The sequence below is a fragment of the Linderina pennispora genome, assembly GCF_002104995.1.
Source record: "Linderina pennispora strain ATCC 12442 chromosome Unknown DL89scaffold_52, whole genome shotgun sequence".
In the NCBI taxonomy this organism is placed as follows: domain Eukaryota; kingdom Fungi; phylum Kickxellomycota; class Kickxellomycetes; order Kickxellales; family Kickxellaceae; genus Linderina; species Linderina pennispora.
In genome coordinates this window covers 41,795-55,696 of record NW_024468300.1, presented here as the reverse complement: position 1 = coordinate 55,696, position 13,902 = coordinate 41,795, and the positions used below count along the sequence as shown (strand labels likewise).

General features: G+C 55.3%; 1 protein-coding gene across 1 annotated transcript; it reads left to right on the top strand.

The window, feature by feature from the left end:
• Positions 1–671, top strand: DL89DRAFT_145545 (uncharacterized protein). Its single transcript, XM_040883491.1, has one exon. The coding sequence runs from the start codon at positions 15–17 to the stop codon at positions 408–410; it is 396 nt and encodes a 131-aa protein (XP_040739432.1). The 5' UTR covers positions 1–14; the 3' UTR covers positions 411–671.
• The last annotated feature ends 13,231 nt before the right edge of the window (positions 672–13,902 follow it).

Below are 13,902 nucleotides of genomic sequence, written 5' to 3'. Positions count from 1 at the left end.
CGACACTCGAAGATATGGCCCCAGGCACGTCGTTCCAGCCTGTACTCAAGGACACGCTGGCCAGTGACCCCACCAGCGTCAAACGTGTTGTGTTTGTGTCTGGTAAGCTGTACTATGACCTGGCCAAATCCTACGATGCTACCACTAGCAACGTGGCCATTGTGCGGCTCGAAGAGCTTGCACCGTTCCCACGCGCCCAAGTGCTCGCGGAGCTGTCCAGGTTCCCGAACGCCGATCAGTATGTGTGGTGCCAGGAGGAGACAATGAACTCAGGGGCATACGCCTTTGTGCAGCCGCGCCTGCAGTCGCTGCTCCCCGAAGGAGCAGTCCTCAATTATGTCGGCCGAGACCCGCTGGCCGCCCCGTTACTGGAGTTTCCAAGGTGTACAAGGCCGAGCAGGCTGCTGTAATCAACGCCGCACTCGCATAGTCCGCATCTTGTCCCCCCCCCTGAAAGATTAGACGCATTCTCCTCACATTGAGTATATCCACTTCTCTATATGGCCTTGTCGGATCACTTCCGCGTTTACCAACACATATCGGGCAATTTGCCTTCGCGCTTGGCGAGGTTTTGCGCAGACACCGATATGTACGCCACCTATGCGCCACCAATACATTTACATCGCTTCCCATCTATGGTTTTCTGTGCTCTATGCTGTTGTCTGGTTGCTCTTGACCTTTAATCAGTGCAGCACAACCCGTAACTCCCCGTTGTTGCTTAACTGATACAGGGATATGCCGGTGTTAGAGGAGAAAGAAATGCCTAGTTGCATTTTATGAGCATTGCCAGATAGCCATCATATCTGCCTTGCCCAAGCTAAGGCTGGACGGCTTGCCTACACCAGCGACCCCCTTCCATACACCAATGGCCTTGATGGGAGTGCGTGGCGCCGCTTGCTGAAGAGCAAAGAATGGGCTTAAATTAGTCAATTCTACGCCCAGCTGCGTGCCTCGCACCCATTGCTCAGTGCAAGTTTGGCAATTGGGCAGATAGTTCGGCTGGTGGGAAGGTTCCTGGGGATATGCCACAGGAAGGTTGAAAATACACCAGATGTATTGCTGGCGCAGCTAGCAGGCTGAAAACAAAGCGCGCAATGGGCTAGCAGACAATACACATACAACAGAAGGCAGGCAGATAAACCGAGTACGAAGCCGTATGAGGAAAGTGGAAAGTTCAAGCCCTCCCTTTTGAATAGCTGGATTTAAATATAATGCTTGGCTTGTAACGGGGTTCGTTGGCTCACCTCCCTCTCTTTTACTTCTCTATTCTCCTCCTTTTTGCCTCCGCGCCCAATACTTTTCTTTTGGCAGTACTCTAACCCCTGGCGGCAAACAGCTTGGTCTACAAATCTAGTTGGTGATACCATCCGTTTTTGTTCCAGTCGACGTAGTCATGCTCAAGGCAGGAAAATTCGGCCCGCAGGGCGGTTCTGCCCCAGATCGTCCGTTCAGCGTCGCCTCTTCCGCTGCCTGTCGCCAAGAGCTATCCGTAAGGCTAGCAATCGCCTGCAGTCCATCCTCATTCTTGCTAACCGATACCACGAGGGTGCCGAATACGGAAATCTCGCGCCACCACAGGTCGAGCCCAAAGGATGTAAGTGCTGAACAGAAAATATGTCTCTGACACGCTCTTGCTGTCCCATTGGCCAGGCACGCAGAAAGAATGGAATTTCGGCAGCTGTAACTTGGTGCCCACTCTCCTTACATATATTAGTGCCCACTCTTATCCAATGGCCAGATTGGCTTCCACATTACTGCACCATGAACAAAAGTCGCTCAGACATATTTGGGCTCTACAAACCCCTGTGGTCTTGCATATTGTAGTCACTCCGGAAGAGTTGAGAAATCGTCAGCAGCAGCCTGAGCTGCTCCATCTTGTCAACGCATACCGTCGCCACGGACACCTAAGTTCGAACCTGGATCCTCTCGGCATCAAAGAAGGCAGAGTAAGTCAAATGTATATACCGGCACCTCTCTTCATCTGGTTGCACCGGCGCTCTGCCAGTAATGCTTTTCTGTGGAAGCCTCTGTCGACCTTGCTTACACTTCGCCTCCCCAATCCCACCAAACTCCGCTTCTTTCGTAGACTCATTGAGGAACTATCGAGTGGATTGTATGGCTTGAATGAGGAATCAAAGGCATACAACATTGAAGGTTGGTATATAGCTCGAATTCTTTCTTTAGCGCGCTGGACTAGAAGAAGTCGTGGAATCTGCTCCAAATGGACATGTCGAATGATTGCATTATTTATCGATATATAGGTGTTATTGCACCGTCATCTGGGCTGTCAAGACGCGCTGATCTGTCAGCAATCATTGAGGCACTGCAAAGGACGTATTGCCGGAACATCTCGTATGAGTTTGAGCATATCACGGTAAGTATGCCATGGGTACCTGCCGCATTGCAGTCGATAAAAGGTTTGCTACTACACCCAAGGTTCCTCCTTTTACCCCAATTGTAGAGCCCAGCTGTCAGGCAGTGGTTTGCAGGATACGTCGAGTCGCTCGACACAGCGGACATTTCCCTAAGGCGTGAGAGATTCTTTTGAGCACATGACAAAGGCCGAGGTAAGGCGTCTATTGCTTGTGTAGGCATACCATTTGAGTGACTCCTACTCTACAACAAACCCTCCATAGATATCACGCCTCACAATATTGTCTAACGGCATTGACTGTATTTGTAGGCGTTTGAGCAGTTCCTCCAGAAGAAGCTCCCCAACGTCAAACGCTATGGGCTCGAGGGCAGCGAAAGCATGGCGGTTCTTTTGGACCAGCTCATCTTTGAGGGATCGTGCGCTGGTATGGGTGACACAGTGCTTGGGCTCTCCCACCGTGGGCGGGTAACCCTTATGGCGACGATGTTTGGGTACAGCGAAGCTGAGGTGTTTCACAAGCTGCGTGGCGGTAGCGAGTTTCCCAACGGGTCGCCACATACGGGTGACTTTATTGTCGACTTGACCAAGCCTGCTGTCGTGACATTCCCGGAGACAAATATCCCCTATGAACATCGATATTGTGCACAATGCGTGCCACCTTGAATCAGGCTCGCCGGTTGCTCTGGGCAAGAGCCGCACAAAGGACGTCAATATTGCGAAAGCCCGCAGATCTGACAGATATACAATCGGCGACCATGTGCTGGCCATCAGTATTCATGGCGACTCTGTAAGTGCAAGAAAACTGGCAATGGCTGTCATTCTATAGCGTATATGGCTCATACTTGTTCCTCCATCCCCACATGTAGAGCTTCGCAGGCCAGGGAATTGTTGCAGAAACCCTAGGCATGTCGGGTCTTGCACATTTCACGAATGGTGGCACAATCCACATTGTCCTCAACAATCAGGTTGGGTACACAACACCGGCTTCCCATGCGCGCTCCACACGGTACGCTTCCGATATCGCCAAGTTTGCGGACATTCCCATCATACACGTGAATGGCGAGCATCCAGAGGTAAGAGATATTGACTCAATATGCGAATGACGACAGACGGCATTGGTACTCCAGGTAGATGCGGACAATATACTAACGTGTGCCTAATTGGATAGGAGGTTGCCCGTGCAGCTCGCATTGCCTTTGCATATAGGAGCAAGTTTAGAAAGGTTTTGTGCATGCGATAATGATAGTCTCATATGCGACAATGGCACTCATGAATATGAATAGCTGAATTTAATGAATTTGTTTATTAGGATGTTGTCATTGATATGTGGACATTCCGCACCCGTGGCCACAACGAAATGGACGAGCCCACATTTACTCAGCCGGCCATGTATAAGGCTATACATGGACGCAAGTCGATTCCAGCCCAGTTTGAGGAAAAGCTGATTGTAAGTGTGCATCCCCAACATCTTTGCGATCGCAACAACCTTCAGTCTATTTCTAATTATCATTCTTTGTAGAACGACGGCGTACTGACAAGCGACTATGCCAGTGCCTTCCGCAAGTCATATATCAATACGCTCAATATGGCATTTGTCCAGTCGCTCAACTGCAATCCAACTGAGGCGCCAAAGTCGCCAAGATGGAGAATGCTGAGTCCGCCGCGCAGCCTCCCCGTTGAGAAGCCAACCGGTGTTGATATCGGTACGCTGAAGGAGGTTGGTCTGCAGTCAGTTACTCCAGCCAAGGGGTGCAAGGTGCATCCGCGCATCGAGCGCTTCCACATCAAGCCGCGCGTGAAGAGGCTGAATGAGGACCAGCCAGTCGACTGGGCCACTGCCGAGGCGATGGCATTCGGCACGCTACTCAAGGAGGGGTACCATGTGCGACTTAGTGGACAGGACGTCGGTCGCGGTACGTTCAGCCAGCGACATGCAATGCTCGTATGTCAGGACACTGAGCAGATCAGCGTGCCCCTTGAATCTCCTGCCCGGCAAGGATGCAGGAAAGATCGAGGTTGTCAACTCGAATCTGTGCGAGGAAGCGGCGCTCGCATTCGAGTATGGCGTGTCAGTCGAGGATCCGTTCACTCTGGCAATCTGGGAAGCCCAGTTCGGTGACTTCTTCAACAACGCGCAAACCCAGATTGACGGGTATGTGACCTCAGGCGAGACCAAGTGGGGCCAGCAGAACGGCCTAGTGGTATTGTTGCCGCATGGCTTCGATGGCGGAGGTCCCGACCACAGTTCCTGCCGGCTCGAGCGCCACCTGTTGTTGTCAAACGACCCTGTTGACGGTAACCCAGGCCAAGCGATGCCTAATGTCTACATCGCATTCCCAACCACGCCTGCCCAAATGTTCCATCTGCTGCGGCGCCAGATGAAGCGCAACTTCCGCAAACCGCTGATCGTTGCCGGGCCAAAGACACTGCTGCGTCTTGCTCAGGCAGTCTCGCCGCTTAGTGACATGGGGACTGGCACCCAGTTCCAGCCCGTGCTGGACGACCCGGTTGTGCAGGACCCGCGGGCAGTCAGGCGTGTGATGCTGGTTTCAGGCAAGCTGTACTACGACTTGGCCAAACTCAGGAGCGAGCATCCGCTAGGTGAGCATGTCGCGATTGTGCGTGTCGAGGAGCTGTCGCCGTTTCCGCGCCAGCAGCTGTACCAGACGATCTCGCAGTACACAAATGCGACAGATTTCGTGTGGGTGCAGGAAGAGCCTCGAAACGCTGGTGCGTATTCGTTTATGGCCCAGCGAGTCACCCAGCTGCTACCGGAATATGCACCACAGCTTCGGTATGTTGGGCGTGACGAACACGCTGCCGTGTGCTCTGGCGTCGATTCCCAGCAGGCTGAGGAGCACGTGCGTCTGACGCGTGAGGCCTTTGAGGGCCTGCGGTCGCTGGTGGTTGACCTGGCTGCCGAGAGCAGCGCGTCTCAGATCCGCCACCGGCAGCTTGAAGACTCAGCACACTCAGCGGTCATGCCCACCATCGCGCATCGGTGGGGAGGGGGTGGCCGTATCCATGCTGCGCAGGGTGTTGCTGACCAGTGAAATGTACTTCAGTTAACGTCACATTTATTTTCAATATACTCTACCAGATATCAAGATAATAAACTACCAAAAGCCTGTCTCACGCCTGGGCATTCGCGTCCTCGCTTGGGTCATTGCCATCGTACAGCTTGAGAACATCATCGTCGTCGCTGTCGGATGCGTCGCTGTTACCCTTCCGCGCGGCCGATTCGTTGGAGGCGACGGGCTTGACAGGGTGCGGGAATCTGCATTTAGACCGGCTGCACCTGTTTTTCTCAACCCAATCAGGACACTCCCACACATGACGATGCAGGCACCTCGCCCCCTTCTCGCAGAAGCCAGCAAACACAAATGGGGCGGCAAATGGGCGCATTCGCGTTTGCCTTCACATGGAGGAACAGGCACGGATCCCGGGTGCACTTGTCGTGCTGGAAATGCGAACATACCGGCGTATTCATTGGCGACGGCGTGTGCGAGTTCCTGCACTTGCTGCTCGCAAACTTGCAGATACCATACATAAACTGGGGGCAGAGGCGCCGGCGCTGCTCTTTCTCCTTCTCCCTATACAAAAATGCGCAGGGTTATTGTATGTAGTGTGGAACCAGGCCACAAGTGAGGCTGCAGCTAAAAATACACACATGTCAGATTTTTGAAAAAAGGCAAAGTATACATACCGCATGGTTCTGTGCTCCTGGAGCACCCTGGTACGAACCAGGCTACTGCTGCCGGTACGAACATAACTTTCACTGCCAATGAGAGTGATCGGTGCATCGTCTGACGTTGCCTGCTGTGATCCATTGCTATCGGTTGCAGAAGACTCACCTGCGGCACTAGCTTCAGCAGACTCGCGAAGAAGCCTGAGCTTAGTGCTTGACACCAAATACTGCTTACCGTCCACCTCTATGGTGCCGCGGCTATTTACACTTGCAGGCGGTGCCTCTGTTTCCGCAGGAGGTTCCGCAGGAGGTTCCGCGAGCGGTTCAGCAGGGTTCTTGAGTGTCAGGTTGCGCCCTATTCTGCTAGGTCTGACCACAGTGCGACGGGGTGGACGGGGGGCAGGCGGGCGGATGCTTGCCTCGGAGCCACTGCCTACTCTGACCAGCTTGTTGCCAGAGCTCATGTACTGACTGGCAGCAGATGGGCTGTCAGCTCCTGGTGCTGACGAAGCATCGTTCTTCACTACTAGTCTCAGGTTGCGCGAGGGGCGAGGGTGATAAGAATGAGGGTAGGGGTGGTGCTGGTAGCTGGGCCGGGGGTTGGGTCGGTAGGCTGTTGGTGGGTGCTGCTTTGCAAGCGCGAGTTGCGCCTCTAGCCGCATAATCTCGTTCTTGAGGTCCTGGTTAGTTTGCATGTTAGAGTAGCACAAATGGAGAAAGGAAAAACAAAGGCAAGCGAAACAAACCATGAGCCCTGACTCCGGCGCGAAAGTCCCCTGCATGTATCCAAAAAGCTGGCTGGACAAAGTATGGTTTGAAAGGAAAAAACATATTCCTAATCCCAACAATATCGATTCCACACATCAAATTCCTTTACAGAGAGCCGATGTTTCGCTTTCAACATAGTGGCGGACAAGACATTCCTGTTTAATCGCTGCGGCCATATGTATTTCTATATCAGTTAATGCTCGATGCATTTAAAGGCATAACCAAACACCGAATAGAGCCGCAGAGAAACTCCGCATATACACGAAGCGCGTGCTCTTTTATTTCCATTGTTCATAGTGTCGGCCTGTGAAGGCAGTGGCAGTTGTAGGGATATGTGAGGTGTGGAATAATAAGTGAAAAAGTATAAGCGTATATCGGCGGCAAAACGAAGAAAGGGTTAGGGGTGAGGGGAGGTGGGCGATAAATAAAGCGGATGCACATATGCAACTGATGTGCCAAATTTTGTATGTTGCAATGCGGTATCCCAACATATTACAACAGCTGGGATTCAAGAACCGCCGCCCTCATCTTGGACAAGGTTGTCTTGATCCGTAGCTCCTTTCCATGCACCCGCCAGGTGCGTGCGTACTTGGCCGCCAATTTCGCCACATCGTCGCGCTCGTGCACATGGATCGGCGCATACCGCCCATCTTCATATGCAATATTGATCGAAAACTGATGCCTCCCGCGGTCCTCATCGTATCCCTCAAACTGCCGCTTCACGTACGTCGACACTGAAGCTTGTGGCGTGCGCGTGCGCTCCGTCGAGCTCGAGCGCGATCGCGACCGTGGCGACGCCGGTGGTGAGGGCCGCACAGGCTGCGTAGGCTTCGTAGGCTGCGTCGGCGCTACCCGTACAGTGCCATTGCTTGTGCCCTTGATCCGAATGCCTGCACTGCTAGGTGGCGATGCATAGCGTGCTGCCTTCTCAGGGATCGGAATGCTCGGCCGGCGCACACGCGGCGACGCGACCTGGTCAATCACCAGCGTCGCCATCTTGCCCTCGCCTGACACTGTGTAGCTAGCTGGCGGGCTTGCCTTCTTTGCTGTTCCACGGATGGAAATCCCTTGGTCGGCGATATGAGCAGAACTAGTCGGTTGAAGCTTCTCATCATCATCGCCATCCTCCTCTTCATCGTCATCGTCATCGTCCTCATCATCCAGTGCCAGAACACGCGGTGGAGCACGCGAGCTGCTCCGCTTTGTCTGCACAACTGGTTCAAGAACATCAGCCGTTGTCTCTCTCTGTTGCGGCTTCTGGTGCTCCCGCGCCCGCTGCCGACACAAATCATCAGTAATCCGCTCCAGCGGCATGTCCAGCCCACCGTTTGCAACAAAATTTTCCCACTCCTCTTCAGCTTCATTGTCAGCCTCCTTGATCGTTGGTGTCAGGGGCTCAGCAGCGGGATCGCTTGGCGGCTCTACTGGCGCCTGTTCAGCGCCCAAGCTCCCACGGCGGAACGTCTGCTGGCGTTGAGGAGGCAGTCCGCTAGTGATAACTTCCGGCGGGCCGCGTGCCGACCCGCTGCTGCCGCGTCTATGGATTATGACGTGCGCAATTCCCTCCTTGCCAATGACCGGCGGTACTCCGGACTCGCTGGTCTCCCAGCGCTCGCTGTTACTGCCGCTGCGCGCCCGTGAGCGATTGCCCTCGAACCGGTCGTGCTCCCAGCGGTCAGCCATGTCAGCACGCTGCTGACGCCCGTACGACCCTGGCCGGCCCCACCCGCGCGAGCGCTCCATGCTGCCCATCCGCTCGTTGCTCAAGCTGCGGTCACGCGAACCGCGCCGGTTGCTGATCGGGATTCCGTTCTGTTGTGGTGCTTGTTGGTTTGCGTACGTGTTGGCGTGTTGGTTTGCGTACGTGTTGGCTTGCTGGTTCGCATATGTGTTGGCTTGCTGATTTGCATATGTGTTACCACCCTGGTAGTGCCCGGAATTGTTCGTCCACCCGCCACGGCCCCGGCCACGCCCACCGCGCTGTCCACCGCGCGGCTTGCGGAACTCTGTTCGCGAACCGTAGGCAGCGTTCATATCGTTATTGCTCCTTGATGGTCGTACGCCCTGTCGGGACTGCCTCCCGGATCCTTGCTGCTGGTTACGGAAGCCGCGGCTCGAGTCAGCGCGGCTGGACGAGCGCTGCTCGGGCTTGGGCTTCTTTGTGCTGTAGTCGATGGTGCTGCCGCTGCCGAGTGTGTCGCCATGCAGGACCTCAGTCATTGTGACCTCGTCGGCCCAATCAAGATGTGTGTCGGTGCCGAAAATGCTGTCGTCCAGCTCTTTGCCACTGAGCGCCGCCATGTTTATGATACTAAAACCGCTGTACTGTCTTTTGCAAAAAAAAAAAAATAACGACGTGCAATTATAAAACCAGCTACGAAAAGAACTGGAGCAAAGGAAATCAAATGGAGGTGAGAGAAAAGCAACAGCGTGAGGAGGGGGAAAAGAACGTAAACCTGACCCAGTGTCTATCAAGAGCGCGAAAAATAGTCGCACTATTTCCCTATCCCGATAGCAACTGGGCGCACTTGTCGCTTTGATTACCCGGCTGGCACCCCGAGGAGGTGCCATGGGTGGCAGGGCGGGGAATGGTCCCAGGTAGCCTGAGATGCTCCCGCACCTCCGGGCTCTAGAGCCGACATGGGCTTGTGAAGGGCAGAAAATCAAGCCCACGGTGAAACAACCGCTCGATGTCTCACCTGGCCGACTCGCTCTGCCTCGGTTGCATGAGCTCCTATCCCTGGCGGATAATCCAAAGATTCACAGGAACACGTAAGCAGCATATATGGGTCTAACACATGTACTTGTTCGAGTTTGAAGCGATTTTAAAGCTTTTAGAGAAAGAGAGAAAGTTATCCGAGTTGGGCGTGCCGGCGAATAAGAGTAGGAGAGACAAGACGTGCAAAATTTCTTTTCAGTGATCCTTTTGGTGTTGTCGCTTGGAGTTGGATTTGGCCGTTGGAGCTGCACCAGGGGGGCTTACTGGTCCGACGGTTTCGGAGCCTCCTCGGCACCAGACGCGCCAGTGGGCTCCTCCTTGGCACCCTCGCCTGCGGCCCTGGCAGAACGGATCTCCTGTACCACGGCGTTGACGCGCTCGCTGGCCTCGTCAATCTCGGCAGCGGCAGCACCCTGCGGCCTGTTGATCTCGGTCGACACCTTCACGTCGGTCTCGTCGTAGATGCTCTTGACGTGCGCGTACCACTCGTCCTCGGTCTTGCCGTTGAGCAGGCCAACAATGACCACGGTCATGTTGTCGCAGCCGACGCCGCCCAGTTCGCTCTCAGAGGCCAGACAGCGGTCCATCAGCTCCTCGCACACCTGCGGCAGCTTCAAGCCCTTGGCGACCATCTCGTGGACAAACTGCGCAACCTGCTGGTTTGTCATGCAGTCCCAGATGCCGTCGCAGGCAATGACCAGGAACTCGTCGTCCGCCGAAAGCTTGTGGCCGATGACATCGGGGTCGGCAGTCACGATCTGCTTCTCGGCCGGCAGCGCAGGGTTATTCTTGAACTCAAAGTCGCCAATTGCCCGCGACAGCGCCAGGTTGCCGTTGACACGTCCAAACTCGACAAAGCCGCCGCCCGCCATGATGCGATTGAACTCGATTTCGTCTTTGGGCTTGTGGTCGTTTGACAGGGCGATGGCCCGACCCTTGGTGCTGATGATACACCGCGAGTCGCCGGCATTGCCGCAGTACACCTTGCCGTCCTTGGTGATCAGAACGCTGACGGCTGTGCAGCCCGACGAGTCGTTGACCATCTTCGGATCCTTCCGGAGCTCCGCATCCGCGTTGATGTAGCCAGCCTTGATGGCCTTCTCGAAGTCGCCTGCAGCATAGTGCTCGTTGCTGACGATGAAGTTTTGCAGCTGGTCGCCGGCAAACAGCGCTGACGTCTGCCCGCCATGGCCGTCGTACACAGCGAAGAACGCAGACTCGTTATCCGGTCCGGCCTTGAGCAGGGTGGTATGGGCATCCTCCATTGCTACGGTTCAAACAACAATAGACAAAGCCATGGTGTCAGTAGTGTGTGGCCAGTTGATGACTGCAGCATAAAAGGCACTCAGGGCAAACAAATGCGGCACCCTTATGTATCGTACACGCACAATTCCAAAGTGGTATAGTGGGCACACACTCACAAACAGGCAAAGGGCAGGAACGGCAAGACAGTGGTCTCAGCGCCAGGGCAAGCCGCGCAGCGTCCACACCAGCCTTTCTTGCCGAGGCCAGCAAAAACATGAGCACAAGCCAAAAAACCCCACCCACTTCCGTGCGACCAGCTGACTCTTTATGCCAGCGAGAAGATCCACAAAGCAGGACGACAAGCATCAATTGCCTGCGAGGAAAGAAAAAGCATATTTCACGTGTCCTGCCCATCTCATATTCCGGCTTCAAGCTTCTATCCATTCCTTCGCCCGGGTGCGGCGGCGGGAAACGGAGGGGAACCCACAGAATGCACAGCGAATGAGGAGACTTGTGCCATCCCAAATCGAACAAAAACAGCAGACAAGAGTCATGTTGGATGCTTACTGATTCGCCAGCCCTGCATTGCCGAAGCACCGTAAATGTACTTGTTGTCGCTACCCTCAGTGGTATGCTTGTCCACGACCGGCTCCGAAAGTGTCTGACCCATGCTTATCCAAACGCGCTTCTCAAAATATAATAAAGGGGGGGTTTTTTTTTGGGAAAGTCTCAGTTCAATTCGAGAGGAGCGAAATGTAACGAGATTAAGAGATGCAGAAGGGAAATAAGGTGTAGAATAAAAATTTAACCAAGAGTTACTTTGAAATTGAAGCGCTGTAATAATAAAAGAAGAGGAGGAAGAGAGGGGAAGGGAAAGTGCAAAGAAAATTTTTGGCAGTGGCAAAAAAGCGCTTGTGTTGCGCGTCCACCCAGGTTTCGCGCCCAGCACTGGCTCTGGGTTCGAGAAAACCCCCAGTACTGAAAATTCAAGCGCTCCCCCGATCCTGAGGCGGTCATCTGGCGCACACGGAGCGCCAAGGCGAGCTGGGGTGCTGCATGCAGCTCGCACGAAAGCGCTCAGGTATCTGGAAGCCGGTCCTTGCCGCAGTCTTTCTCGCTTTTACATGCTGACAGTTTGATATTTTTATTATTTTTTACTATGCCATTGAACAGCACCACCGATTGCATTCCGACGTTTACTGATTTGCTGCGCTTCCGCGACTCGCGACGCGACCAGCTGCTGAGCGATCGTGAGGCATCACTGGATTTGTTCGAAGCCAGCTCCAAGCCAGCTGCCGGCAGGGGCAAAGGAAAGGGCAAGGGCAAGAGCGTCGAGGAGGATGACGAGCCCACTGCCCAGGCAGCCAGCGGCAACACCAGCCAACCACCAGGCGCATCCCAGGCATTGTGGGCGGAGCTGCAGCAGAGCATCGAGCGAGAGCGGCGTGTCAACCAGCAGCTACTGAATCAGTTCGGCCAGCCCACTCTGCAGGCGCCCCATTCCTCTGGCCCGCCGCCGCTCCCACCGCGCCGCGCCCTGCCGCCTGCTACCATCCCGGCGATTCTGCTGCGACCTGACCTGTCTGGATTCATCCACGAGCTGGAGCAATCGCAGGACCAGCAGCGCGCGCAGCTGGCGAGCCAGGACACCGAAAAGTATGGCAGAAAGTGGCTCATAGCGCGCTGCCAGGCAGCGACTGCGGGGCTGGGGCCAGAGGCTGCCGAAGTAATGTGCACGGAGATCTTCACGCTGCTGCGGTCCGACCGCAGCGACACAGATATCCAGGGCCAGCTGCTGGAGCTGGTCGGCTTCAGCAGCATGGACTTTCTGGGCGACCTGATCTCGCAGCGCGCCGAGATCGTGGACCGCATCTCCAGGGAATCGGACTATGCCAAGGCCGAGGCAGCACTCAAGAAAAAGGCCCTACCAGGTGTGCAGGCGTCAATCCAGACGGCCAGCGAGCTCGCCCTGCAGAAGGAGATCTTGAAGGAGAAGCGCAAGGGCAAGCGTGCTGCAAACAACGACGCCAAGGACGAGACCGAGGAGCAAAAGTCGGCGCAGATACTGGGATTTGGTGCTGACCTGTTGCGCGCTCGCGAGCGCCAGCTGATGGAGCGCCACGAGGAGGTGCTTCTACCCGCGTCGCGTGAAGCAGAAAAATACCCACATGTATACACGTCCAGCGGCAGAGCCGCCGGCGGTAGCATTCTGTCGATGTTTGGCACACGCTACTCGCTGCCAGTAGGCACGTCGCGCGACGAGTACCCCGACCATGAGGAGATCACGATTCCGATCACCAAGCCTGCGCCAAAGCGACTGACGGAGACGCCGGTCATGATCGGCGAGATGGATCCACTATGCCGGTACACGTTCCGCAAGTACACGTCGCTGAACCGCATCCAGTCCATCATCTACCCGACGGCGTATGGTACCAACGAGAATATTCTGCTATCGGCGCCTACCGGAGCTGGTAAAACCGACGTCGCCCTGCTGACAATTCTTCGCACGATCTCGCAGTACTGCTCGCCGTCGCCAGCCGACCTCGACTGGCAGGACATATCACGCAAGCCAGAGTTCGTCGTGGCCAAGTCGGACTTCAAGATCGTGTACGTGGCGCCCATGAAGGCGCTGGCGGCCGAGGTGGTCGAGAAATACCAGAGCCGGCTCAAGTGGCTCGGGATTCAGTGCCGTGAGCTCACCGGCGACATGCAGCTGACCAAGGCTGAGGTCAACGCGACGCAGATCATTGTGACGACGCCCGAGAAGTGGGACGTGGTAACGCGCAAGAGCAGCGGCGATATGGATCTGGTGGACAAGGTCAAGCTGCTGATTGTCGACGAGATCCATCTGCTCAATGAAGACCGCGGCAGTGTCATCGAGACTCTGATTGCCCGCACGCAGCGCCAAGTCGAGAGCCGCCAGTCTATGATCCGCCTTGTCGGTCTGTCGGCGACCCTGCCCAACTACATGGACGTGGCCGGCTTCCTGGGCGTCAACCTGCATAAGGGCATGTTCTACTTTGACTCTGGGTTCCGTCCCGTACCGCTCGAGCAGCACTTTGTCGGTGTCCACGGAAAGGCCGGCACCCCGGCGACAACACGGTTGCT